We start from the raw sequence: 25,391 nt of genomic DNA, 5'->3' as shown, positions 1-25,391 counted from the left end.
AGATAATAATATCTACGATTTCAGAAAGCATGTCGTGTCTAGATTTATTTACATCGACTTTTATAAGATTTGCACTATTTCGCTCTGTCGCCTGTTTGGCTTTTTAGTATAAATACAGTGAAACTAAATTCAAACGATTTGTGTTCTCGGCTTTCGCGCCGAAACGTCCAGAAAGCAATCAGCTTTTGATCAATGTGGAGTTTCTCCTTATACCAGACAATTGCTATTCGATTTGGACAATCCTCTTTAAATGGGATGCTGCTCCCCCACCACCATCATCTTGGGGAAGCGAAAACTAAAAATACTGCCACGTCATTGTAACGCTCCCAGTGATGACCTCATTTAGCGGCTATTTGTCAATCAAACCTCTTTCACTCGCTTTATAAGCCTTAACTTAAGACTCTAATCAATTTCTCTCACTCGTGACCGAGACGGTTAAGTGGTTGGCTTTTGTTTCCACCTCTGCGTCAAGGCTTCCCGGGTTCAATCCCACCTCCTGACCAAAACTATTTTTTTTTTTTCTTTTACACCTTTAAACACCCGGGGCAACGTTTTGTTTTTTTTACTTCGCTTATTCTTTAACTTACCCCCCCCCTACACACAGCGTTGTTATCTAAAGACGGCCAGTTCGATCCGACAGGGTTATTTATGCCATTTTTTTTTTTTTTTTTGGTTTTTCCGATTTTTTTTTTATCATCGTTTCAGGGTTATTACTCCCCCCCCCCATACACACACCTACAAACACCCAGGCAATGCCAGGTACCCCCGCTAGTTTTCTTTATAAAAATAAAACTATTTGCTCAATTTACGTGAGTTTTAGAAGATGAAATTTTCATTTCATCTCGGGTACATTTATCATACAGATTTTTCTTTACTTTATTTTTTATTTTTTTAAATATAGGGGGAATTATGGACAAGAACCAACAAAAGAAACAAAAACAATAAATATGAATAAAAATATGTTCCCTCTGGTCGCATCTGTTCATTTGCCATTTCATGACAAATGAACAGATACTATGCTACTTCCCTCGATAGGAGTAGGTAATGCCTGAGAGAATGGTTTCATAAAAACAGAACAAACACTATACTACCCTCCCTCAAAAGGAGAGAATTATACTTGGGAGGAGGGTTTCATGATGAACAAACATATTACCTCCTCCTAGGAAGAGGAGATAATGCCTGGGAGAATGGTCTTATAACAATACTATATAGAAAGATAGTACATTAGTCTGAAATAGTAAACTTTTTTTTTTTTACTCCCCTTCACCCCAAACAAGGACCTAAGGGGCTACTAATTGGGACCATACCTAAGAAAGATTAAGATGTTGGTTTACGTTACATTTAAACTTCTGCATATCAGTACAGTAAGAGAAACAGGTAGCAGGAAGGGAATTCCAACGTCGAGCCGTTTTAGGGAAGAAGCTATTAGAGTAGAACGCTTTCTGACATTTAGGGACCTCAACAATGAAGAGGTGTGATTTTGTTGCCAAACGGGTTTGTCAGGGATATGTATGCCCGGGGGCGGGGGCACAAGTGCAATGAATTCCTCAGAGCACATCCCATTAAAATATTTGTAAAACCTGCACAGGGATGCAACATTGCAGTGATGAGACAGGGGTTGGAGCCTAGTTGACAACGTGGGACCGATTAGATTGGAGACCCTTTTTTGGGCCCTAATGTTAAAAAAAAAAGTAATAGCATAGTTTCGGTTTCAGATATATACTAATTCTTCACTAATAATAAAAGTATATAATACAATTAATCAAAGTAATAGCATAGTTTCGGCTTCAAACAGAGATCAAATCTTCACTAGCCATAATTTATATCACATAATGGAAACATATTATAAGGTATTTACAACTTCTCTTCCAACTTTTGGATTTTTAATCATGTCAAAACGCATTTTATTTCCTTTTGACATATGTGGATGACTATAATGCTACAATGTTAGAGATTGTTGCTATTTCTTCTGATGAGTTAAGGGCAAAATAGATTCACTAATTGATATAATAAGTGATTGATTTGGCGCTACGAAACAGATACTGTAAAGAATTGTAAATGTCAACTGAATTAAAGGAATAAATTATAAGATGGTCAACATCATGAACTTTGGAATATAGTCTTGTCATTTACTCACTATATTGCTCTGTAATTACATTGAGGTTTTTAAATAAGGATTGGTATATATTATAAGAATATATTTCCACAGATAATATATTTCCATGCATATATATATATATATATATATATATGTGAAACAGCGAAACAGTACTGTATGTGGATGACTATAATGCTCCTTATCTTGAGTTGAACATATTGAGAAGTGATATACAAACTGCCATTAGCATATAAGCGATGCTCTTTGTGTAAACAAATCGAGCGGAGGTATTTCGGACGATGTCAAAACATCATTAAACTCATGACTTATGCAGCAGCCGCCAATAGCGTAGAGGTTAGGAGCCTTAACTGTCGTACAAACTGTCGTGTTTCAATCCTGGCTTGAGGTTAGTTGCGTGTCTAGCCGCACTGATGAGCTGTGAAACAGCGAAACTACTGTATGTGGATGACTATATATATATATATTCATTTTTCTTGAAAAGAAGTCACCATTTATATTTATGAATATATATTTATGAACTCGTAGCATGAGATGGCATAAACAGAATTTTGTTGTTGCTTTCACCTTAGAAAATGAGATTTATTTTATTTATTTAAAGAATGTTTCACTGGTAATTACGATACAAAAAAAAAAAAAAATTATTTTTTCAAAAGATTTGAAATTTAAAATAAAAAACAAAAAAAAAAAACGTTTGTTTTATTTATAAAGAAAAATCTGTAGCTAATATTTTGGTGATTCTTTGTTATTGTACCTATTTACTATGCCTCCCCACGGGACAGAGTTAGACACCAGGGTCGTTTTTTAACGTGGAGAAAAGGTACAAAAATAAAAATTGTCTCAGTCGTGAAGGATCTCTCTTCCACCGAAAGAGAACAAGAAATAGAAGTGCAGCATCCGAAGAACAGCTACTACACTTTGATCTTGTCCCGAAGGCCAAGAAAAGGCATCTTGTAACAGCTTGGATTTTTATTACAATCGTTTCACACTATCAAAATTTCTTTGTCAGACTAACCAACAGGCTGTATTATTGGCATCTTGTACCTATTTACTATGCCTCCCCACGGGACAGAGTTAGACACCAGGGTCGTTTTTTAACGTGGAGAAAAGGTACAAAAATAAAAATTGTCTCAGTCGTGAAGGATCTCTCCTCCACCGAAAGAGAACAAGAAATAGAAGCGCAGCATCTGGAGAACAGACACCACACTTTGATCTTGTCCCGAAGGCCTGATTCTTTGTTATTGTAGTGAAATTTGAAAATCGAGATACTGAATTTGAAGTGAAACTAATGGTATCTATTTAATTGTCATGTTGCAGTAATGAACATATCCAAATATTAAAACGATAAGGCAGAAAATTAATTATTAATGAAAATAGTTTTCAAAGACAATAAACAAAAATTGAGTTTTGCAAAAAAAAAAAAAAAAGTTTGGAGTGTAACAAAAGGGAGGTAAATCTTTTCTGAAAAACTGAAAATCTTTGGCTAATTTAACAAAATTTTCGCTAATTGTTTTCAAAAACTGTTTTCATGAATAATTAATTTTCTACCCTATCGTTTTTCGTAATTTTTGGATATTTTCATTACTGCGACATGACAAGGCAGTGGATACCATTGGTCTCACTTTAAAATCAATATTTCAGTTTTCGAATTTCGCTAAAATAACAACGAAGAACCAATATTTTTAGAATAAGAAAAAAGAAGACGAAAGGGTCCAATTAGTATGATGACACATCATCATCATCATGAAAATTCCAGGGGTCTATTAATAACTGTTACAATGTTAGAGATTAAGCAACATTTTTTGATAATTAAGTTAAGTATGAGGATCATTCTAAAAGTAAAGCCTCCTATTTTTTTAACTCAAAAAGTTGAAGAGCTAAGACGACAGGAATAGTATCATTAAAACGAACAGTTTATGCTCCAGAATTTTTTTTTTTACATAGTCACCATCATTCGCAATGCACTTTTGCCAGGAATTCAATGAGGAATCTCTGCTTCTGACACACATTTATGACAGGAGTTTCTTTCCTAGAGTCTCACACCATCAATATCTGCAACAGAGAGATGCAAAATTTCAGGTCACGAATGCATAAGCCCAGTCATCAGACTAATGCAATTTACAATTCCCTCTGATCTTTTGTGCTCCAGAATTTTTTTTTTTTACATAGTCACAATCGTCCTCAATGCATTTTTGCCAGGAATTCAATGAAGAATCTCTGCTTCTGACACAAGTCTATGACGGGGGTTGCTTTCTTAGATTCTCTCACCATCAATATCTGCAACAGAGATCAGTCATCAGAACAATGCAATTTGCAATACCATCTGATCCATTTGGGCGGAATAAAATAAGAGGCATTACTTTTGGAATGCTCCTCGTATTATTTTAATAAGTTTATTGTAGAGAAGAAATTTGATTAAAAATTTCATAATTTGAAATGCACGTCTTTAAAATATTTATAAAAAAAAAAAAAAAAGAAAAAGAAAAAGAAAAAAAAAAAAAGAAATGAGCCTTCACCGTTAATGTAGTGAAATTCAAAAATTGAAATATTGGATTTCAATTAAAACCAGTGATATCTACTTAATTGTCATGTCACAGTAATGAAACACATCCCAAACTAACAAAAGTTGATAAGGTAAAGAGTTAAGTATCAATGAAAACAGTTTTCAAAGACAATAATTGAGTTTTGACAAATCGGCCTAAGATTTTAGAAAATTATTACCTCCCTTTTTATGATTGCTATCTGATTTTTTGGTACTTGTACAGTTTAATCAAGACATTAAAAAATGAAAATATCGAAAACACGGTTATATTGTACATATCCGTTATGGAATGAAGTTCTCCGAAAAAAAAATTTCACTTATTTTCATCAAGTAGTTCTTTTTTTTTAGAGCGAAAAAACAATCTGTTATGATACCAAGCAAACGGTTCGATTTTTAGGAAGAAAAGCTAGTAATAAAGATGGGGAGGGAGTCTTGGTGCTTCACATGGAGTTATCTCCCCGTGGCGTGTTAAAAATTTCCATAATGGCTGACTTCAATGCACTCTCATAAAAACGTGTTTTTCCGCTGTAAAAAAACAAAAAAACAAAACTACTTGAACAAATTAAATGAAATTTTTTTTGGAGATCTTCAGTCTAAAACGGATGCGTACAATATAACCTTTTTTTTTTTCGATATTTTCATTTTTGAATGTCTTGATTAAACTGTACAAGTACTGATTTTTTTTTTTTCAACGTTTGCTAATTGTTTTATAAAACTTTTCATTAATAATTTTCTATCTCATCGCTTTTTATAAGTTTTGGATATGTTCATAAGTGAGAGACATTTATACTTTTTTAAAGTTTATTTATTTATTATTAAAATTTGAAATTTAAAGAAAGCCAAAAAGATATGTGCTTTTTTTTTTAAATAAATGATTATTTACCTTTAAAGATAAATAAATATTTATTTGATAAATAAATTTTTAAAGGAATGTGGCAATAGGGAGGAAGAGGAGGAGGAGAATCGAAGCAATAGGGATGAGGAGGATCGGGCAATAGGGATGAGGAGGAGGAGGATCGGAGCAATAGGGACCACGAGGAGGAGGATCGGGGCAATAGGGACCACGAGGAGGAGGATCGGGGCAATAGGGACCACGAGGAGGAGGAGGATTGGGAAAATAGGGACCACGAGGAGGAGGATTGGGAAAATAGGGACCACGAGGAGGAGGATTGGGAAAATAGGGACCACGAGGAGGAGGATCAGGGCAATAGGGACCACGAGGAGGAGGATCGGTGCAATAGGGACTACGAGGAGGAGGATCGGTGCAATAGGGACCAGGAGGAGGAGGATCAGGGCAATAGGGACCAGGAGGAGGAGGATTGGGGTAATAGGGACCAGGAGGAGGAGGATTGGGGCAATAGGGACCAGGAGGAAGAGGAAAAACAATACCTTTTCTCACAATTAAAAAAAAAAAAACAGGTAAATGTTTTTACCTTTATTTGGACCCCACGTTCGACTCATTCCATTCCTCTTGAGAGCAAGCCTTGATAATTCAGCCAAAGACTCTTGAACGTTGAAGTCGCAAAGTGGGCTGACCTCAAAGAAAGCCAAATCATTTTTTATGGCATAAGTTTCAGCAGTTAACTCACTCACTTGTCGCTTAAAAGCCAAATGAAGACGATTGCCTATCAAGATTTTAGGCACTCCTGGAGCATGCTGAAAAGCAAATGAGAAAAAAACATTAAATCAGTCAATTATTTAAGGGAAAAGAAATCAGGAGATAAAAGTAAGACTCATCATCATTATTGATATCATAAAAACAAAAAATAGGCAAAACATTAAGATCCTCAAGTGTGGAAACAAATTCACAAAGATGACACCAACCAACTACAAGCAAATTAGATAATTTATAAATACAACTAGGAATATACAAATGCCAAAATTAGCCCAAGGGAACTTTGACTGCCGGGGTAGTTATGTTATATTGTTGGAAAGTGAACCTCCTAGAATAACACTGCTATATAATACTATTCTTTGGTTAAAATTTTATAACAATTGGAAAAAAACTTCATTTTAAAACTAATGAAATATGTCCAAATTTCCCTATATTTGTATATGTAGTGTCCTGGCAGGCTAGCTTCGGTTGTCTTCCCTGTAACCTTGCCAGGCCACCAATATATAACTTCGATAATTTGTTTTATATTGTTGGTATCATAAAAGGGGCACGTTGTATGATCGTCTAAATATTGCAGTCTATTTCTGATATATTCATATCTAATTGTTCATATGTAGCTGTGTGTGTGTGTTTGGTACATGTATCTTCGACATATCTTAACTTCATGCGTCGTTGATCTTGTCCACCTGGAATTCATCTTGTTCTTGGAGGGGAGGCTGGAACCTGTTTTGGACGAATATTCATTCACTCCAAGACGATGATTGGTTTTATATAGTTTTTATTCACCTTCCAGGTGTCGATCGTAGAAGAATGGAAAGTGAATGCCTTTGCTTGCGTGGTTCTTCCAAAGTTTTATTTTCTCATACATCAGCGCTCCCCCCCACCCCACCCAGTGAAGGGGAGGGGACGATTTGTTAAGCCATCCGCTGTTCTTTACGTCCAAAACCCAACTCACTGACTCCAGCCAACCTGATCACGTGACTTACACGCAGTTCCGATCATCTGACCCTCACTTCCGGTAAGACGTGTCTACAATATGATTTACTATATTTCTTTCTTATGTTCGACCTATTTCCTAACAGTTATATAAAAATCATCTTGTTTTACTGCCCCTACTCCTACACTGAAAATCTATATATCTATAAAAGTGAGAATGTGTGTGTGTGTGTAAGGATACTTCTTAACCTATATACTCAATAAATTTTTGATCTACACTTGAAATTTGATATATAGGGTATTCAGACATGTGGAAAAATTTTTAATTCGTTTTCATCCAGATAAAAATGCTGCTAAGGGGTCAAAACTGAAAAATTGGCATGTGCTGGGTCATCGGATTTTTATCTGTTTGTCAACTGTTTCACAATTGCGCATGCATATATCGTTCACATGACAGATTCCTTATGTTAGGAATAAGTAGGTTTGAAAACACTTTTTAAAGACTGTCAAGCTGGTCTAATGCCCTAACAGGTATTACCACTCCAGGCTAAAGTGGGCCTGAGAGCAATGGTAACTTAGGGACAACTCCAAATTCCCCCCGCCCCCAACTCTCAAATGGATCCCTCACTATGGGATGTCTTTTAAGGTCATATCCAGGACCACACTTTTTGTGCATTTACTGATGAGATTGCCATTTTAAACTTAAGCATGACAGACAAACAGCTAGACACAGTATCTTATTTTTCTTTTTTCTTTCTTATTTTGTTCTAGCTAAATGCCAAACATTTAGATTCCAACCGAGAGATCTTTTTAAAATTCTAACGATCCCTCTAAGTGATGCGTTCCGCAGAACTCTCCGATTAAAACAGACGCAACGAATTTGTAGAAAAATAAAATGTCTTTATTTCTTTTTCAAATGCTAAATTCAGTGTTTGCGTGTATAGGCGAGCTTGGTGCGACGTGGGATGGGGGTGCAAGTCGGGCGTGTGTATCTCGGGCGTCTGTTCTTCTGCTCTCTGACTAACGACAAGCTAACAGTCTTGTTTATATAATCTGTCTGGCTTTCCCTGCACCTGGGTATCAACGATTTTAACCTGTGACCCCATCAACGAGTACATACGCCTCTGTTGCAGCTGATAGCTCGCACCTCCGTTTCCCGCACAATGCACTCTGTGACATAAGCGCAATTGTTTGAATCTGTCTTGCACTTTGTTCACCGGGTATATTTACCAGATAGTTTTTGAAATTCTTTTTTTTATGAGTCCGGTTGCTCCTATAATTGCTGGAATGATGAAGATCTTCCTAAGATTCCAGTTTCTTTTCATGTCGTACATAAGACCTTCATATTTCGTTATCTTTTTTCTCTCCGTTCTGTTTAACCCAGTATCATTTAGGGACACTAACTCGCTTCTTTTTACTTCTTGTCAGATATCCTTATGTCATTATGTCAGATTTAATAGGTCTTTTTTTTTGTTTTTTATATACATAGCAGCTGTAGGGATTGTATATTCATAATGGATGGTGTATGACTCATGGATATGGACAAATGCAAAAACAAAATAAAGAATACTTACCTCATGCACCTCTCTTAACCATCGATCAATACCATCAAATGACCATCGATTGGTGATATCATATACCAAAAGGATACCCTAGAATGAAAGAAAAAACAAAGTCAAACAAAACATAACTGAACCTCCCCAGAATTTGGTATAAATTGTCTCCTCCTAATAGATCAGAGAGGTAGTCTCCCTTAGATCTGAACAATCACACCTAATTTTGAGATGTAAATAATTTATTTATATATATATATATATATATATATATATATATATTTCTGTAGAAATATATATATATATATATATATATATATATATATATATATATATATATTTCTGTAGAAATATATTTTCTTATTATATATCAATCCTTATATAAGAAGCTCAATGTAATTACAGGGCAATATAGAGAATAAATGACAAAAAGTTATATTCCAAAATTCATGATGTTGACTATCTTATAATTTATTCCTTTGATTGAGTTGACTTATACAATTCTTGACAGTATCTGTTTCGTAGCGCAAAATCAATCACTTAATTATTATATCAATCAGTGAATCTATTATGCCCTTAACTCATCAGAAGAAATAGCAACAATCAATCCGCCAAAAGCAATTAAAATGTGATTTGACATGGTAAAAATCCGAAAATTGGAAGAGAAGCTGCAGTTACCTTTATATTTTTCCATTACGCCATATTGAATTTTTTTTCACTTTTCACAGGGAAAAAATTCAATATGGCGTAATGGAAAAATGAGGAATCTATGAAAGCAAATTGTCTGTGTGTATGTCCGAAGAAGGGGATGGGCTGGACGGAAGAGAAATAGGCAGCAAGGGAACCGGGAAGGAGGAAAGCGTAGAAGTTTTAATAGAAATATAGATGATCATGCATATTAACTTGTTCGATCACTACCAGCAGGGATCAAAAGAAGGAAAAAATACAAGACCAGTACTCTGAAAAGTATGAATATTTTAAGCAATAGAATTATCACATACTAGTAAGTATACAACGTGTTGCCTGATGGAAGGTGAGGAACATAAATAAATAAAAAAAAATAGTGAAGTTTTAGTGCGTGTCAAACTTTTCTTTTAAAACTCTCTTCCTTTTGTTTTCTTTGGTCTTTTCTTAAGCATCTCCTGTCATTGCGATAATCATCTTTCGTTTCTGCTAACTCCTTACATCAAGTGGCTTCGCTATTTTCTTTATCAAAGCGAGTTTTCCGATTCTTAGCATATACCTATTCGACAGTAGACTCGTTGGTCTGGTGGTCTTCATCAATTTCCTGTTTTAATACCTCATTGTAATAGAGCTTCTTATTCCAATAACTTCTTTCCAAGAAATGCAGACGTGTTGAACTCTTTTCTTGCTGACTGTTTTCCTTCTATTTAGGAGTTTGATCTTTTCTAGACTAAGGTTAATAGGCATCTCTTGCCTTTGCAATAATCATCTTTCGTTTTTGTTAGCTCCTTCCTGCAGCAATTGCCATAGGGAACAAAAAAAATTATTTCTATATCTCTCTTTTGCAACTGGTTCAATATACTTGAAAGAGAGAAAAAAGGAAAAGGAAAGAACAAAGAGAAAACAGAAAAAAGCAAAGGAAAAAAGATAAAAAGAAAATAATAAAGAATGAAAGAATAAAAGCAAAGAGAAAAAAAGAAAAGGATAAAGTAAAAAAAGAAAAAAGAAAAAGAAAAAGGAAAAAGAAAGAAAAGAAACTATCGGTTCAATGGAGAAGAAAAATTCAGAACTAACATCATCTCTGTCGTAATTGTAAATACAGATGAGAACACTAACTATCTAAAAACCATGAAGGATCAATTATAATCTGAGAATTCTATCTAATCTTGCATATGGGTTTATGGGAAAAGGATGAACTATGACGTTTGTTCCATGTCAGGTGGTTGATTCAACCTTTCTGAATTTTTGGTTCTTTCTCTTTGAAATTTTTTTTTTTTTGTCAAATGACATCTTTTTAATTTCATATTAGCTATACCTATCCGGTGTTGATAAATAGTGCATTTACTTGCAATTTGTTTTGCTTTCCTCTTTCTTAAAACTATGCAGTTTATTTTTTTTTAGGGTGAAGAGGGAGTGGGATAACTATTTTCTGTTCCTATCAAACTGAAAAAATTGTGTAGATGAATATAAAGTTAAACCTACACTAATTTTTTAAGATGGTGACCATTTGAGAATGACTCAGACAAAGTATTTTCTGGAAGGAGTTAGATTGAATTACATTTTATTCTTATAAAAAACAAAAAAAAATGTATCAACAGTCAACAGGAAAATTTAATTGATCCGAATCAAATATTGATTTTGTAGGAAGAAAGCTATCCATGGTATTTCGTTTTATTATTCAAAAGTGAACAGAGGACAAAGAATAATCTTTAACAGATTTATTCAACAACTTACAGATTAAATAGTAAGGTAAAATCTGCTGAATGTGTGATAATTAATGTCTTTGATATGAAACATTTGTTTATCTGCTAAACTGTGATGGCAGATATAGCTCTACTCCAAGGGTGATAAGACTCTTTCTCCTTTATTCCAAGGGAAATAACTATTGTTTTGTTTATTTTTGTTCAGTTGTAATAACAGATGACAATGAAGCAATAAAGAGGCTGACTTTACTTTATATATTAGACTAGCAGGCCGGCTGGTGTTGCCCGGTCGTAAAATATGCATAAATATTATATTTCAATTCATGAAGAAACTGAGATATATGCATGTGAGTATTATATTTTTTCAAAACAATTCACATCTTGTAAAAAAAAATTTAAGAAAATAAAAAAAACTCAAGCTGAGATCAAAACCAATACCCAAAGACAATGAGTCAAGTATGATAACCATTAGGCCAGCTTACCACAATCTTTAAAAAATTTTTTTAAACTTACTTATTCTTAACATAAGGAAGCTATCATGTGAAGGATTCATGCATGCGCAGTCGTGAAACAGTTGACAAACAGATAAAAGTTTTATAAGCCGCACGTACCAATTTTTTTAATTTTGACCCCTTAGCTCTTTTTTTTCTGGATGAAAACTGATTAAAAAGTTTTCCACAAGTCCGAATACCCTATTACCAAATTTCAAGTCTGTAGATCAAAAATTCGTTGAGTATATAGGTTGAGAGTTGTCCTCACACAGTCTCACATTTACAGATATACTAGCAGGCCGCCCGGCGTTGCCCAGTCGTAAAATACGCATAAATATTATATTTAAATTTATACAGATACTGAGACATGTGCATGCGAGTATTATGCTTTCTTTCTAAACAGTTCACTTCTTCTAAGTAAAAAACAAAAATACTCAAGCTGAGATCAAAACCAAAATCTTAAGACAGGGAGTCAAATATGATTACCATTCAGCCAGCGTGATACGCTCTTTAAAAATGTGTTTTCAAACCGACTTATACTTAACATAAGGAATCTGTAATGTGAACCATTCACGCATGTGCATTCGTGAAACAACAAATAGAGAAAAATCCATCAACTCCCATTTTTCAATTTTGACCCCTTAGCAGCCCTTTTTTTTCTGGATGAAAACTGATTAAAAAGTTTTCAACATGTCTGAATAACCAATATACCAAATTTCAAGTCTGTAAATTAAAAATTTGTTGAATATATAGGTTGAGAAGTGTCCTCACACGCACACACATTTTCACTTTTATAAAATACTAGCAGTTCAGCCCGGCTTTGCTCGGGCCCTATGTACTGTTCATAACGCGAGTCTGTAGACTGAAAATTGACAGAGTAGTTTGGTAGGGAAATGTACACACACACACAATTTTACTTATATAGATATACTCGCATTTCAGCCCGGCGTTGCCCGGGTGTTTGGAGGTGTATGTTGAGCAAAAAAAGTTTTTTTTTAAATAAAAAACGGTCATTTTTTTTTTTTTAACTTTGACCACTATTATGACCCCTTAACATTTATTGTTTTGGGCTCAAATCATGTTATTAAGTTAGATCCATGTCCAAGGAACCTATATCTAAAATTTCAAGTGTTTAGACCGAAAATTATCGGAGGAGTTTGGTAGAGTTCTCAAAGGTCAAATCGTTGAACTTTGACCCTTTAACAGCCAAATTTCTGGCCGGAAACCAAATCTCAGTACCCTGTACATCAAATTTCGAATCTGTAGACTTAAAATTGACAGAGTTATTGTGTAGGGAAATGTACACACACAGACATACACACACAGGCACATTCACTTTTATAGATATATAGATAGGTAAGATAGATCATATATTCTTCATGGCAGAAAGATCACATCTTTTCAAATCCCTAAAAAATGTCCAACCTTATGAATTATTCTATAACTTCATAAATTACCTGATACCAAAGAATTTGACACCATCCTCGGATATCTTCAGTCTCTGTACAAGAGTTTGTCAGGAAAACCTGACATGAGAAATATTTCACCCTACAAGTAAACCCTGATCAAATATTCAAAATAACATAATATTCAAGTAAACCCTGATCAAATATTCAAAATAACATAATATTCAAGTAAACCCTGATCAAATATTCCAAATAACATAATATTCAAGTAAACCCTGATCAAATATTCCAAATAACATAATATTCAAGTAAACCATGATCAAATATTCAAAATAACATAATATTCAAGTAAACCATGATCAAATATTCAAAATAACATAATATTCAAGTAAACCCTGATCAAATATTCAAAATAACATAATATTCAAGTAAACCCTGATCAAATATTCAAAATAATATAATATTCAAGTAAACCCGGATCAAATATTCAAAATAATATAATATTCAAGTAAACCCGGATCAAATATTCAAAATAACATAATATTCAAGTAAACCCTGATCAAATATTCAAAATAACATTGTATTCAAAGCACCAAATAAGATGCTCTCGATGCAGCTATACATTTGACATATGAGAAATGCTGTAACAGCACTTGGATTAAATGAATTCTTGTCCTGGAATCCGGTAAGATCAAGAGAAAGATCTAACATAGTTAACTAGTCAATTGGAAAATTAATGTTTTTAACTTCTTTACTAACTCGATATTTTGAACGGTAAAAGGAGAACATTAATCAAACATTTGAATATTTATATGTCTCATACAAAAATCAAGTGTTAGCGGCGCCAGGAAGAAGGGGGCACCATGATTTCTGAGAACATTCACTGGAATAAAATAAAACAAAAAAAAAAAAAAAAAAGAGATGCAATAAGAGTTGGATATATTTTAAGATGTTTTACTGCTACTCAACCTACGGAGGTGTCACTCAAAACACAAATTCTGACTTTGTGCTACATCAAATTTTGAGTTATCTATATATTAATACAATAGCTTGTATGTTATTTTGTGTGCCATGCTTACTCTTTTTCTTCCAAGTGACTGTCGTTTAATTGTTGTAACCTTCCATTTTTGTAATAAATAATTTTACTAAGAATTCTTCCTAAGTTTTGGTTTCGGTTACAGCTAAAGCAACTAAAGTTATATATATTTTTTTTTTCTTCCTAAATTTTGGCTTCGGTTTCAAATTCAAGCTGATGCACCGAAGTCATATGGATATATATATATATATATATATATTTTTTTTTTTAAATCACAACTTTATAATATATAAAAATGGATAGAAAATTGACTATAATAATATATACAAAATCTGCAAGAATTAAAATATATTTAAGTGTATTTTACAACCGGGCTATGCTGGGCGTCCCTGCTAGCTTAGATAAATACTTTTGCAGTTTTAACAAAAGAGCTACAAGATTATCAGGATGCCTTTATTTATGCTGAACATCTACAGAATGCCAACATGAATATATTACATATGAATGAGTTCGCTGTGGAATTTCCACAGGTCCCACTAGTATTAATTAATACCTCTTTAAAAGGATTGGTTCATGTAAATAAGTGTCAATAATGTATGTGTGCTTAATATAAATGCAATACTATTGAACTTATCGTTAAGGAATATGCATTCTTGTCAACCAGGCAGACTATTTTATTTTTTTTTTTAACTATACCAGTTAGTGGATTGCTACCGAAACTGTACTATACCCCATAAAAAAACATTAAATTTTAAAACTAATGCTATCTGTATTGCTTATACTCGTTCTTGGGCAGGGATTCCATCAGTGTGCATATAATATATATATATATATATATATATATATATATATATATATATATATATATATATACACACACACACCAAGTGATACTTAGAAACATGCATGTCTATGGATAGCTTACTTTTATGCACATAAACATATTTAAATTATATATATATATATATATATATATATATGAAGATTGAACTTTTGGAAAAGCAATATCGTCTGATGATGTCTCTATAACTATTTGACTGAAACATACTCATGCCTGTGTAGCGATACCTAAATGTTTATGCAAAAATGAATAAAAAGTATATCTTTTTTTCTTTTTTTTTTTTTTAATTACATTTTCATCCCAAACAAGGCATATTGCCACTTTGATGTAGGGGGCTACTATCCAGGGACACTATGTAGGGAGTTTAGCAGCAAGATGTCTGCTCACATTACACTTGAACTTCTGCATGTCAGTATAGTTGGGGAAGCAGGAAACCGGAAGAGAATTCCAAAGTCCTGCAGTTCTGGGGAAAAAGGCTTTCTTACATCTAGGGATCTCAACTATGTAGGGGTGGGACTTCTCTGCTTGTCGGGTTTGTCGGGGGTATTTTTGTCGAGGGGGTACAAGTGCTTGTAGTTCGTCAGAGCATCCACCATTATAATACTTGTAAAACAGGCAGAGGGATGCAACATTTCGTTGGTGAGACAGGCGTTGAAATTTAGATTACAGTTTGGGATCTATTAGGTTGGCAACTCTCTTTTAGACCCTATCCAGGAGCGAGAGACTAGTAGCAGATGCACCAGCCCAAATGTGACAGCAGTACTCCATACATGGTGAATGGTGGCTTTGTAGAGGTACAGGATACTTTCAAGCGTAAGTAACTTCTCTCTATCTAGCACGATAGAGAGAGTCCACCTTCTTTGCAGCAGCCTTAGCAATGATCTCGATATCTTGCTTTACTTTGTATTGAGCACTCTTGTATAAACCTCATTAAATTCATTTGATGTTTTATCTCTTAATATTAACCTGGAATAATACATATATATATATATATATATATATATATATATATATATATATATGAGCAAATAGATATATATATACGCATATGCATATGTACATGTGTAACTTATTTTAGGATTATCTTTGAAAATACTAAACTGTGGTGAACTGATCAATATCTACTGCACAGAGTAAAAAGTGAGAAGTCTTCGATTAAAACCAGGTTAGAAATGGATTTCCCTCATATTTGATTTCTGTACATTTTTTTCTGAGACATTTCTAAGAATCCATATTTAATCAATAAACACAAAAACTAATGTCAATGTTTTAAATTTTAAAAATGTGCATCAAATTTCTGAGGAGTTGTTTGTAAACAGAATTATTTTGGCTAAAGATTAATAAAAGAAAAAAAAAATCAAATAGGATGACCATTTTATGTTAAATTTACATAGAAAACTAACCCACCTTGCTGAAATCAATCGAAAGAATCGGTTTCGGAATTGAAAATTAGGTTCAATTTTTTTACAGATTTTGATACCCTAAAAAATTCAGATTTTTCCAATTCTGATTAATAACAATCTGTTTATAATATTCTGTTTTTTCCTTCCTTAGATAGTCCATACATTATGCTTTAAAAAGATCAAATATAATTTTTGAAGGTTTAACTGCTTCAAAAAGGCCAAATTCGTAAAATTAAGCTTTCTGGACAAGAATATGAGAGTAACCTCTTTTTGATGTAGCCTCGTTTTCAGATTATTGATTCCCCAACAAAAGGACCTATAAATTCACACTTGTCCGTTCGTCTGTCTGCACTTTTCTCAATAAGTACGCCTTGGAATTTTTTTGAAATTTTGCACAAACATTAAATATGATACGAGTAAAAAAGTTACAGAATGGATTTTCTGGAAAAACTCCGGGGTGCTTTTCGAATTAAAATGGATAAAATTTACACTTTTGTGCTTATCAAAAAAACTTGATACCTTGGATATTTATAAAACTTTCTGAAAAGTTGTAAATAATCGATTTCTATATAATTTTGTTTGTCTATTCTTTGCGATAACTCTTGGATGTGTTCCAGGAGCTCTTTTAGGGCTAATAAAAAGACTCCATTTCAAGGACTATTTTACCATATTTTTCCAAAATTTTCTGTGTATATCTATTTAGCAGTTTTGCATGGGGCTGAACTCAAATCTAAATATGTTAAGGCCTTGGGGATTTTGGTGGCTAAGTGGAGGGAGAGGGGCAGTCATATTTTTTTATTTTTTTTTTTTTTTCCATGGCGCAGAACTCAAATTTACATATGTTAAGGCCTAAAACTGCACCATTTGTTCATTTTCATCACTGGGGATGTTGGGGCTAAATGGGGAGGGGGGCTGAACTTAGTCATTTTTTTATGCCTCCTTCACTGTGCACTCACGGGGGACCATGCATGCTTCACTTGTTTTAATGATGTGAGTAAGGAACTCTTAGTAATTTCCATATGCTGCTAAAAAAAAAAAAAAAAATAAAAAATAATTTCTTACGTCTTAATTTGTCGTACAACACAAATAAAGAATCAGCAAGAGCAGTTGTCTTACACTTGCCTTATCTTAATCTGTCATGTATAAATAGTAAAACTGACAAAATATTCATTTTGAATCGCTTTTCTGTTTTCCATTTATATTTTGTGAAAGTTAATGGGGGATGCCCTTTTATCTTCCCTGCAACCTCTTTCCCACAGATGAAATGTTGTGAGCATGTCTCTTCTTTATCGTTATTTTCATGGCAAGTGCTCGTCTGAGCTCCAATATATGGACCTCCCCCTCGCCAAAATTTCATGAAAAATACTCGTCTAGCTGAAACCACTATCAATAATTCTCCCCACTCTTTATCTGTGCCTAAACCTAAATGTAGATTCCATGAACAAAAGCTTCTTTCTTAGAACTGCACACCTGCGGAACTCTCTACCGATTTCCTGCTTTCCAGCTGACTACAATCTGATTGTCTTCAAGTCCAACGTAAACAAGTTCTTGTTGAGCCGTCCCCCTAAGTAATCCAATTTACAAAATTCCCTCTACTCATGTTTACTACGCTATAATCACATTGACTGATGTATGCCCGTTAGCCCTTATCCTCGAGTGGCCTCCGGGCCTTGATAAGTGGTGACTCCTGTGTTAAAAAAAAAAAAAAAAAAAAAGCCAAAAGTACATGTTTTGTGAAATCCACAAGCTCTTATTGTGATGAAACCGAGGCGTTGGTAGCTGAAAACTCTTGACTGACTGCTGAAATTATAGATACTCCAATTCCAACTTTCCTGTCCGCATGATATAATAAGAATTATTCTTTTATTCCTAAGAACTTGACCTTAATCAAAAAGAATTTTTTTTATTATTTCTTTTTTTGGTGGGTGGTTTATCTTTCTCATTGACCAATTCTAAGATTTTTGGGTGGGAATGTTTTTAACAGTCTTTAATTTGATGCTCTTCTTGAAGCATTTGTTGTTTACATCGCACCATTAAAAACGGTTAATTGGCATTCATTTTCTTGTTGTTGCTTCTAAATCTTCGTTCGTGCACTGAAACAATTTGTTGTCTTCCATTTTGTTTTTCCTTCTTTTAGTTAATGGCTGTTTCATTTTACAAATGATTTATACTTCATGGTTTTCTGGGTCTTTTTTTTTTTTTTTTTTTTTTTTCAAATGAAATTTCGTAATAGTCAAGATTGTCTGCTCTTCCTGACTTCCTGTTTCTGCTGTTCATTTGATTGGATAATTAGATATGGTGAAGCAGATAAGAAAGTCATTCTTAACATGGGAAAACGGGAACAAGAGCACATATGAAAGTATCAGCAGCAGCCGGAGGATGGATGGCAAACGATTGTATTAGTAGCAGGAGCTGAAAAAAATGCACATATGCAAATCAGGAAGTGTGCGCGAGCTGCGGTTATAAAAAAAAAAAAATAAATGCCGACCCAACTTTTATCTATTTTTTTTCTTTGTTTCTAACTGTGACGTTACAGACTTTGATATTATCTGAGAGAAAAATAATTATTTTACTTCTTATTGAAAGGCCAAATAAAATGTGAAAGAATGTGATGAAAATGGACATGAGAAAGAGGGATAAACAAAGACCTTAAATTGGAAGAGATACATTGAGGGCATTGCCAAGGCTGCTGTGAAGAAGGTGAGCTTTCTCTACCATACTAGAGGGCTACTGACACCTGAGAGTACCCTGTACCTCTACAAGGCCACCATTCACCTGTGTATGAAGCATTGTTGCCACATCTGGGCTGGTGCATCTGCAGTTAATCGTTCTCTCGTAGACAGCGTTCAAAAAAAGAATCGCTAATCTGACAGGTACTACTCTATCAACCAAACGCCAAGCCCTGTCCCATTGACAAAATGTTCTATCCCTTGTATTTTACACATATTTTAATGAAAAGTTCTCCAACAAACTCCAAGCCCTTGTGCCCCCTTGATGCAAATACTCCGGCAAACCCGGCAAGCAGCAAAATCCTACCCCTACACAGTAGAGATCTTCTCTCAAATTACTAGACTTTGGAATTCTCTCCCGGGTTCCTGCTTCCCTGACTGTACTGACATGCAGAAGTTCACATGTAATATAAACAGACATCTTGTTGCTGAACTCCCTACATAGCATCCCTGCAAATTATGTCCCAAATAGTAGACCCCCAAATCCAAGTGCCTTGTTTGACCGTTAACCTCTCGGACCCACGCATTATCTGGTACTGTCATAAAGAAACAAACAAATATAACAAGAAAGAAATAAAAGTCTGACTCAGCATTTTTTTAAAAGTGCAAATGAAATGCATTTATATGTGGTTCTTCCAAAACAATGCATTTCATTATTTTTCCAAAGTCTTTTTGCGCACATGCTATTTAAAAGTCTCCATCTCCGCCACCTGATGCTGGTGCTTGCCAGTGCTTTCTCGCTCTCATATTTACACGTTCGTTTTCCCCGGCATGCAACTTGCTTCTTCTCTCGACCATATGTTGTATTTTTCTCTCTTTTTCTTGTGACGCAAGCTTGCGCACACTTGCTAATTTTGCATACGTGCTTTAATGGCTGCTGCTAATATTTTTGCTAGCCAGCTATCCTTCGGCTGCTACTGATTTTCTCACATGAACTCTCTGTTACATGGGGTGGAATAGCAATTAAAAAATAAAATAAAAAAGACCTAGCCAGAGATAGCTTAGTTTTGAAGTCAGTTTCTTAATCCTGTCAAACGCATGCTAGCATGTCAAACAGATCTTAAACTGAATATGATGATATCATATAATGAGAAATTTACAAAAGAAATTCTGGATTTAATTTATTTTTTTTAAGGAAATCACTCCAGACAAGGCATCAAGCCACCTGATGTAAGGAGCTAAACAAAAAAATAAAAATAAAATAAATCAGCTAACGATAAGCTTCCTATCTCCCCCCCCCCAACAGCAATTCTTCCCCCTTTGTCAGAAATGTTATTCCCAAAATGTAAGGACTAAAGGACAAAATAAGGAAACCAAGAGTTGCAAGACTGACAAAATTAAACCAAAGATTCACTTTTCAAATATTTAGATAAATTAAGATAAATCAGTTTTGGATCTGCTAAATACAAACAAGTGTTTGCATACTCTTATATCAGTAGAAGATTTCACGAGGAGTTTTGTACTTTCCACAGCCACAGTGTGATTCAACCATTTATTTTTCATCAGGCTTAGCAACAGATTAGATCTTTATGTTAAACTCAGGAACTTATTTAGAACAGGACCCTAAATACATCAGTGTAAATTGTTCTTGTTCTGTCAGCCATAACTGGGTAGAAGTCTTAAGTAAAAGGCTATTCTCCATCTCCATGTCTACAGATCTAATATCAGACATTGTATGGAGTACTGTTGTCATATTTGAGCGGGTGAATCTCTCTTCTATTTGAGGATGCTTGATAAGGTGCAGAATCGTATTTAATTCAATTGGCTACACCGTTTCCTCTTTTACTGTAATCTCTTAGACATGATCTTGTTAGTCTCAGTTTTTTTTTTTTTTTTTTTTGTATAAATACTATGTATGTGTTGTTCGGAATTGTCTGATGTACTCCCTGCTTCCTTTGTTCCAGCTCGTTTGATTTAATGGTCTAGTGGTTTCCATCAATTTACTGTTATGATACCCCATTGTAATACAGCTTCCTATTCCAGCAGCATCTTTCCAAGAATTGCAAGATTGTGGAACTCTTCATGCTCACTGTTTCCCTTCTACATATAGCGTTTTTTTTTTTTTGGGGGGGGTCTTTTTAAGAGTAACGTCAATATTAAGTAGCTTCACACTTTGTCTTCTGCGGTTTTCATAAAAAAAGTAAATTTTATTTGATTGCTAATTAGTATCGAATATAGTGATTAATGGCAGGAGAAATATTTACACCCATGGATTAAATAAAGTGTTCGGCTTGAAATTTTGTATGGATGTCAGAGTTCAATAAGAAGAATCTGAAAAAGGTCAGAGGTTACATTGTCCGCAACATTGCGAAAATAACATCCAAGGTGAGAATAGTAGTCCGAATAGTCAAAAGCAACAATCCTTATCTAAAAAAAAAATATCAAATATATCCAATATCATGTTATGGAAGTGAAACCTGGACAGTGAGGGTTGAGGACATGTGTTGCATGGGGAGAAAAATGATATGAGTGATACGATGGATGTGAAATGTAAGTTTTAAAGACAGGGCCAGACCTGATGACCTTAATAGATGTAGAACAGTTGGCGTAGCAAGTTCAGTTCATAAGGAAACGCCAAGGAAAGCATGGGCAGAAGTGATAAAAATGGACCTGAGGGAAAGAGGGATAAATAAAGACCTGATCAGAGGTAGGTTAGTTTGGAAATCAATTTCTTAAAGCTGTAAAACATATGTCAGTATGTAAAATGGACATTAGGCTGAATACAATCATGCTGATGAGGCGGATGAGAAATTTAAAAAAAAAAAATAGAAATTAAAGAAAGAATTTATGGAGTTAATATTTTTTTTTAGGGAAATCGCTCCAGACAAGGCATGAAGTTATTTGATGTTAGTAGCTAAACAAAATCAAACAAAAAAAAAAAAAAAATTACTTCAAGGGCAAAAATTGGCCAACAATAAGTTTTATATGGATAGATTCCGATCTCAAAACAGCAATTCTTCCTCCTTTGTCAGAAAGGTCGCTCATGGAACGTGAGGACTGAAGGACAAAATAGGGGAAGCAAGGTTCCCTTGAGGTTGTTGAAAGTAACCCCAAGGTCCACTTTCTATGCTCCTTAACTTGCTTGGAAGCATCTGAAGTTTCCAAATATTTAGATAAATTAAGTCAATTAGTTTTTGGTCTACTAAATCCAAACAAGTGGTTGAATACAAAGATTGGCATACAATCTGATCTTATTTCAACTTGACATTCTTTTTTTTCTTACAGATTCCACACATTCTTTTTTGCATTGGGAATTACATAATTCGACACACACACTTATATGGACTGAATGACCGTTTCTTCAGAAGGAAGGCGGGTGAGAGGATGAAATAGATATTTTGAAAATATGTACAGCATTATTTTCATCATCTCGATATTAATAAACATCTTGTGTCCGTTTTTCACGCCTCTATGTGACTTCCATGTTTTTGCTTTTTTATACTATAGATGTACCTATCCAATGTTGCCTGGGACACAATAAAGTAATTTTACTTTGCAATTTCTATTTGTTTGAACATTTTTTTAAACTTATACAGAAAAAGAATTTCAAAAACTAACTGGCAAATATATACCCAGTGAACCAAGTGCAAGAGAGATACAAACAATTGCCCTTCAAGGGACAATTAGAATGATTAGAATCTTAAAAAGGTCTCTCGGCTGGAAGTATGAAATAGGAGATGAATGTCTGGCATTCAGTAGGATGCCTCATCCTCAGCTAGAACAAAATAGAAAAGTTAAGAAAAAGAAAAAAAAAATAGAAATAAAAATTTTAGTTTCAAGATGTATAACTCTTATTATATTCTTCAATTTAAAATACGAGTTATCTCCCTTACATCACCTGAGTTATGCTTAAGAATAAAGATACTGTTTATGAAGGTGTTAAGTTGCCTTTTTTTTGTGTGTGCAAGGAACTAAATAATTTGATACATATAATTATGCAAACTGAATGAGCGTTTCATCAGAACGAAAGGGTGACATGATGAAAATAAATACTTTTAAAAATGTACACCATTATTGTTGCGGACCAGCAAGGGTTCAGAAGAAATACACAACTCGGTATTTAGTGGAAATAATATCTATTGAAAAGAAAATCAAATACAACAAAGGAAGAGTTATATATTATACATTTCACTTTTATTTTTGTTTTTCATTTTCTTCCTTTGAAGATTGTAACACTGGGTATGGGGCAGTCGCCAACATTGTCCTGCATTTTTATTGACACAAACCGAGAGCTCTTTTTAGCATCCTCTCTTAAATGCAATTGTCTGGATCTCTATCTTTTTTTTTTTTTTTACATCAATCTGATGTCACACGTGCATGAGTTGTCCATAACGTCGAGAGACACATTTATAGTAAAGTGGAAGAATTCATTATTATCTTTAAGTTGGCCACCACAACAATTATTTTCATCAGCTTGATATTGATAAAATCATGTAACTATTTTGTGTTTGTTTTTCTTGCCTTCATATGACTTACACATTTAAAAAAATATTTACACTATGAAATTCACCTTCCCAATGTTGCTTGGAATGCAAGAAAGTTATTTATTTATTTATTTTTTTTTTTTTTTGCACATTTTTGTGGTGACGGTGCAGAGAGATCAAAGGATAAGCAAACAATTTGAATGACACAATGGTCGCATGCAGGTATAAATCTAGAACAAAACGGGCTGTTGGGAGTTCAAAATGGCTAAACAAAAGATCACGTTTTTTGTTATTTGAGAGTCAGTTTTGCTTTGAACACCACATTGCTTTCTGCACGTTTGATGTGTTGTTGGTGAACAGACGAAACAAGGATTACTGCTATTATTAATCCTAAGAGAGTTGATCTCATGTTGATGAAAAGAAACACAATGCTACCACTGCTGTTGGTGAAAGGAATTACTAGTTCAAACACATCCAAATGCTTTCTGGTTGATTCCCGAGTTTTCAGCATCATAATGAAACACATCTTTCAATTTTTTTAACTTATACAGAAAAAGAAATAAAATTTTGGTTGTAAGATAACTCTTATTATATTCTTAAATTAAAAATGAGTTATTCCCCTTACATTATTTGAGTAATGTTTAAGAATGAAGACAATGCTTATAAACGTCTTAACTGACCTTTTTCCGACAACAAAATTTAAACATTTTCAGATATTACCTATTTCTTTACACAAATTTTTATCATAACGAAAGTATGAATCTGTAACAGTTATCAGTATTATTAGACAAACGAATGTATCAATATTACTATTCTGTAATAACAATGAATTTTACTGATGACAGAAAAAATAGCTTCTATCTGTAATTGACGTTTGATGTAGAAAAAAAAACTCTTTCCTGCAAAAAATATTCTAAGTCAGAAAAACTGCATTTGCAAAGAAATTAGAGCAAATTATATATACATATATATATATATATATATATATATATATATATACACACTGATGCACAGATCATCATATAATGGTTAGATCACTTTGACAGACGTTAAAAAGCATTTAAAAAAAAGAAATGTTTAAATTTCAACAGTATTTCTCGCGGTTAACGGTAGCAGAATGGATTAGGTCCTTGCTAATGAAACCAGGGATGGCTTTTGTTGCCGGGCTCTTATCTATCAACTGGTATTAATCGTGACACGCTTCACTGATGATTCCTGATAGGATGAAACACTACTGTCTGTAGGTATTTAATAATTATTATAGTAAATAATTTTATATATTTATATATATATATATATATATATATATATGCTTTTTAACAACATAGACCAACACTAAAGAAAAGAAAATGGCTATTCAGAATTTAATACTGATATTTTAGGATGGAAGCTATTTCTTTTTAGGTTTGAAATCGAAAATCAGGAAGACTTTAGAAAAATCTTTCAATAAAAAAAAAAAAAAAAAAAAAAAAAGCACCAGTCTTATTTTAACTAGCTGTCTTAAAAAACTCCTATCCTCAACTTTGAATGGTCTTTTTGTTTTTTGGTTTTTTACATGGGGAGGGGGGGTCACCACTTATCAAGGCCCAGGGGCCACTCGAGGAATAAGGGTTGATGCGTATCATTTGTCATTGTGATTTTAGCGTAGTAAACATTAGTGGGAATTTTATAACTTAGATTACTTAGGGGGACGGTTCAATAAGATCTTGTTCACGTTGGACTTGAAGACAATCAGAGAGCCATTCATTTCGATTGATGGCAGCTAGGCAGCAGAGCGTTGATTATGTAAGGATAGAAGCTTGGTTTTAGATGCATTAAAAGTAACCAGCCACTTTTTTTCCCATTGTACCACGTACTCAAGATCAGAGGAGAGAGAGTCAGAGAGAACTTGGTCGTTTATGGTCTTCAAAGT

General features: G+C 33.9%; 1 protein-coding gene across 1 annotated transcript in view; it reads right to left on the bottom strand.

Moving 5' to 3' along the window:
- LOC145252548 (ras-related protein Rab-40C-like) overlaps window positions 1–25,391 on the bottom strand; it is a 115,718-nt gene that overhangs the window by 1,615 nt on the left and 88,712 nt on the right. The window contains exons 4-5 of the mRNA XM_080112100.1: window positions 8,784–8,861; window positions 6,092–6,314 (exon numbers count right to left, since the gene is read on the bottom strand). Of these exons, the coding sequence (XP_079968226.1) occupies window positions 6,092–6,314; window positions 8,784–8,861 (301 nt within the window). The remainder of the gene's footprint in view (window positions 1–6,091; window positions 6,315–8,783; window positions 8,862–25,391) is intronic.

Source organism: Euprymna scolopes, chromosome 29 (genome assembly GCF_053919585.1).
Source record: "Euprymna scolopes isolate OS-2025 chromosome 29, ASM5391958v1, whole genome shotgun sequence".
Taxonomy (NCBI): Eukaryota; Metazoa; Mollusca; class Cephalopoda; order Sepiida; family Sepiolidae; genus Euprymna; species Euprymna scolopes.
The sequence above is the reverse complement of the archived record's forward strand: the minus strand, read 5'-3'. Positions and strand labels throughout refer to the sequence as shown.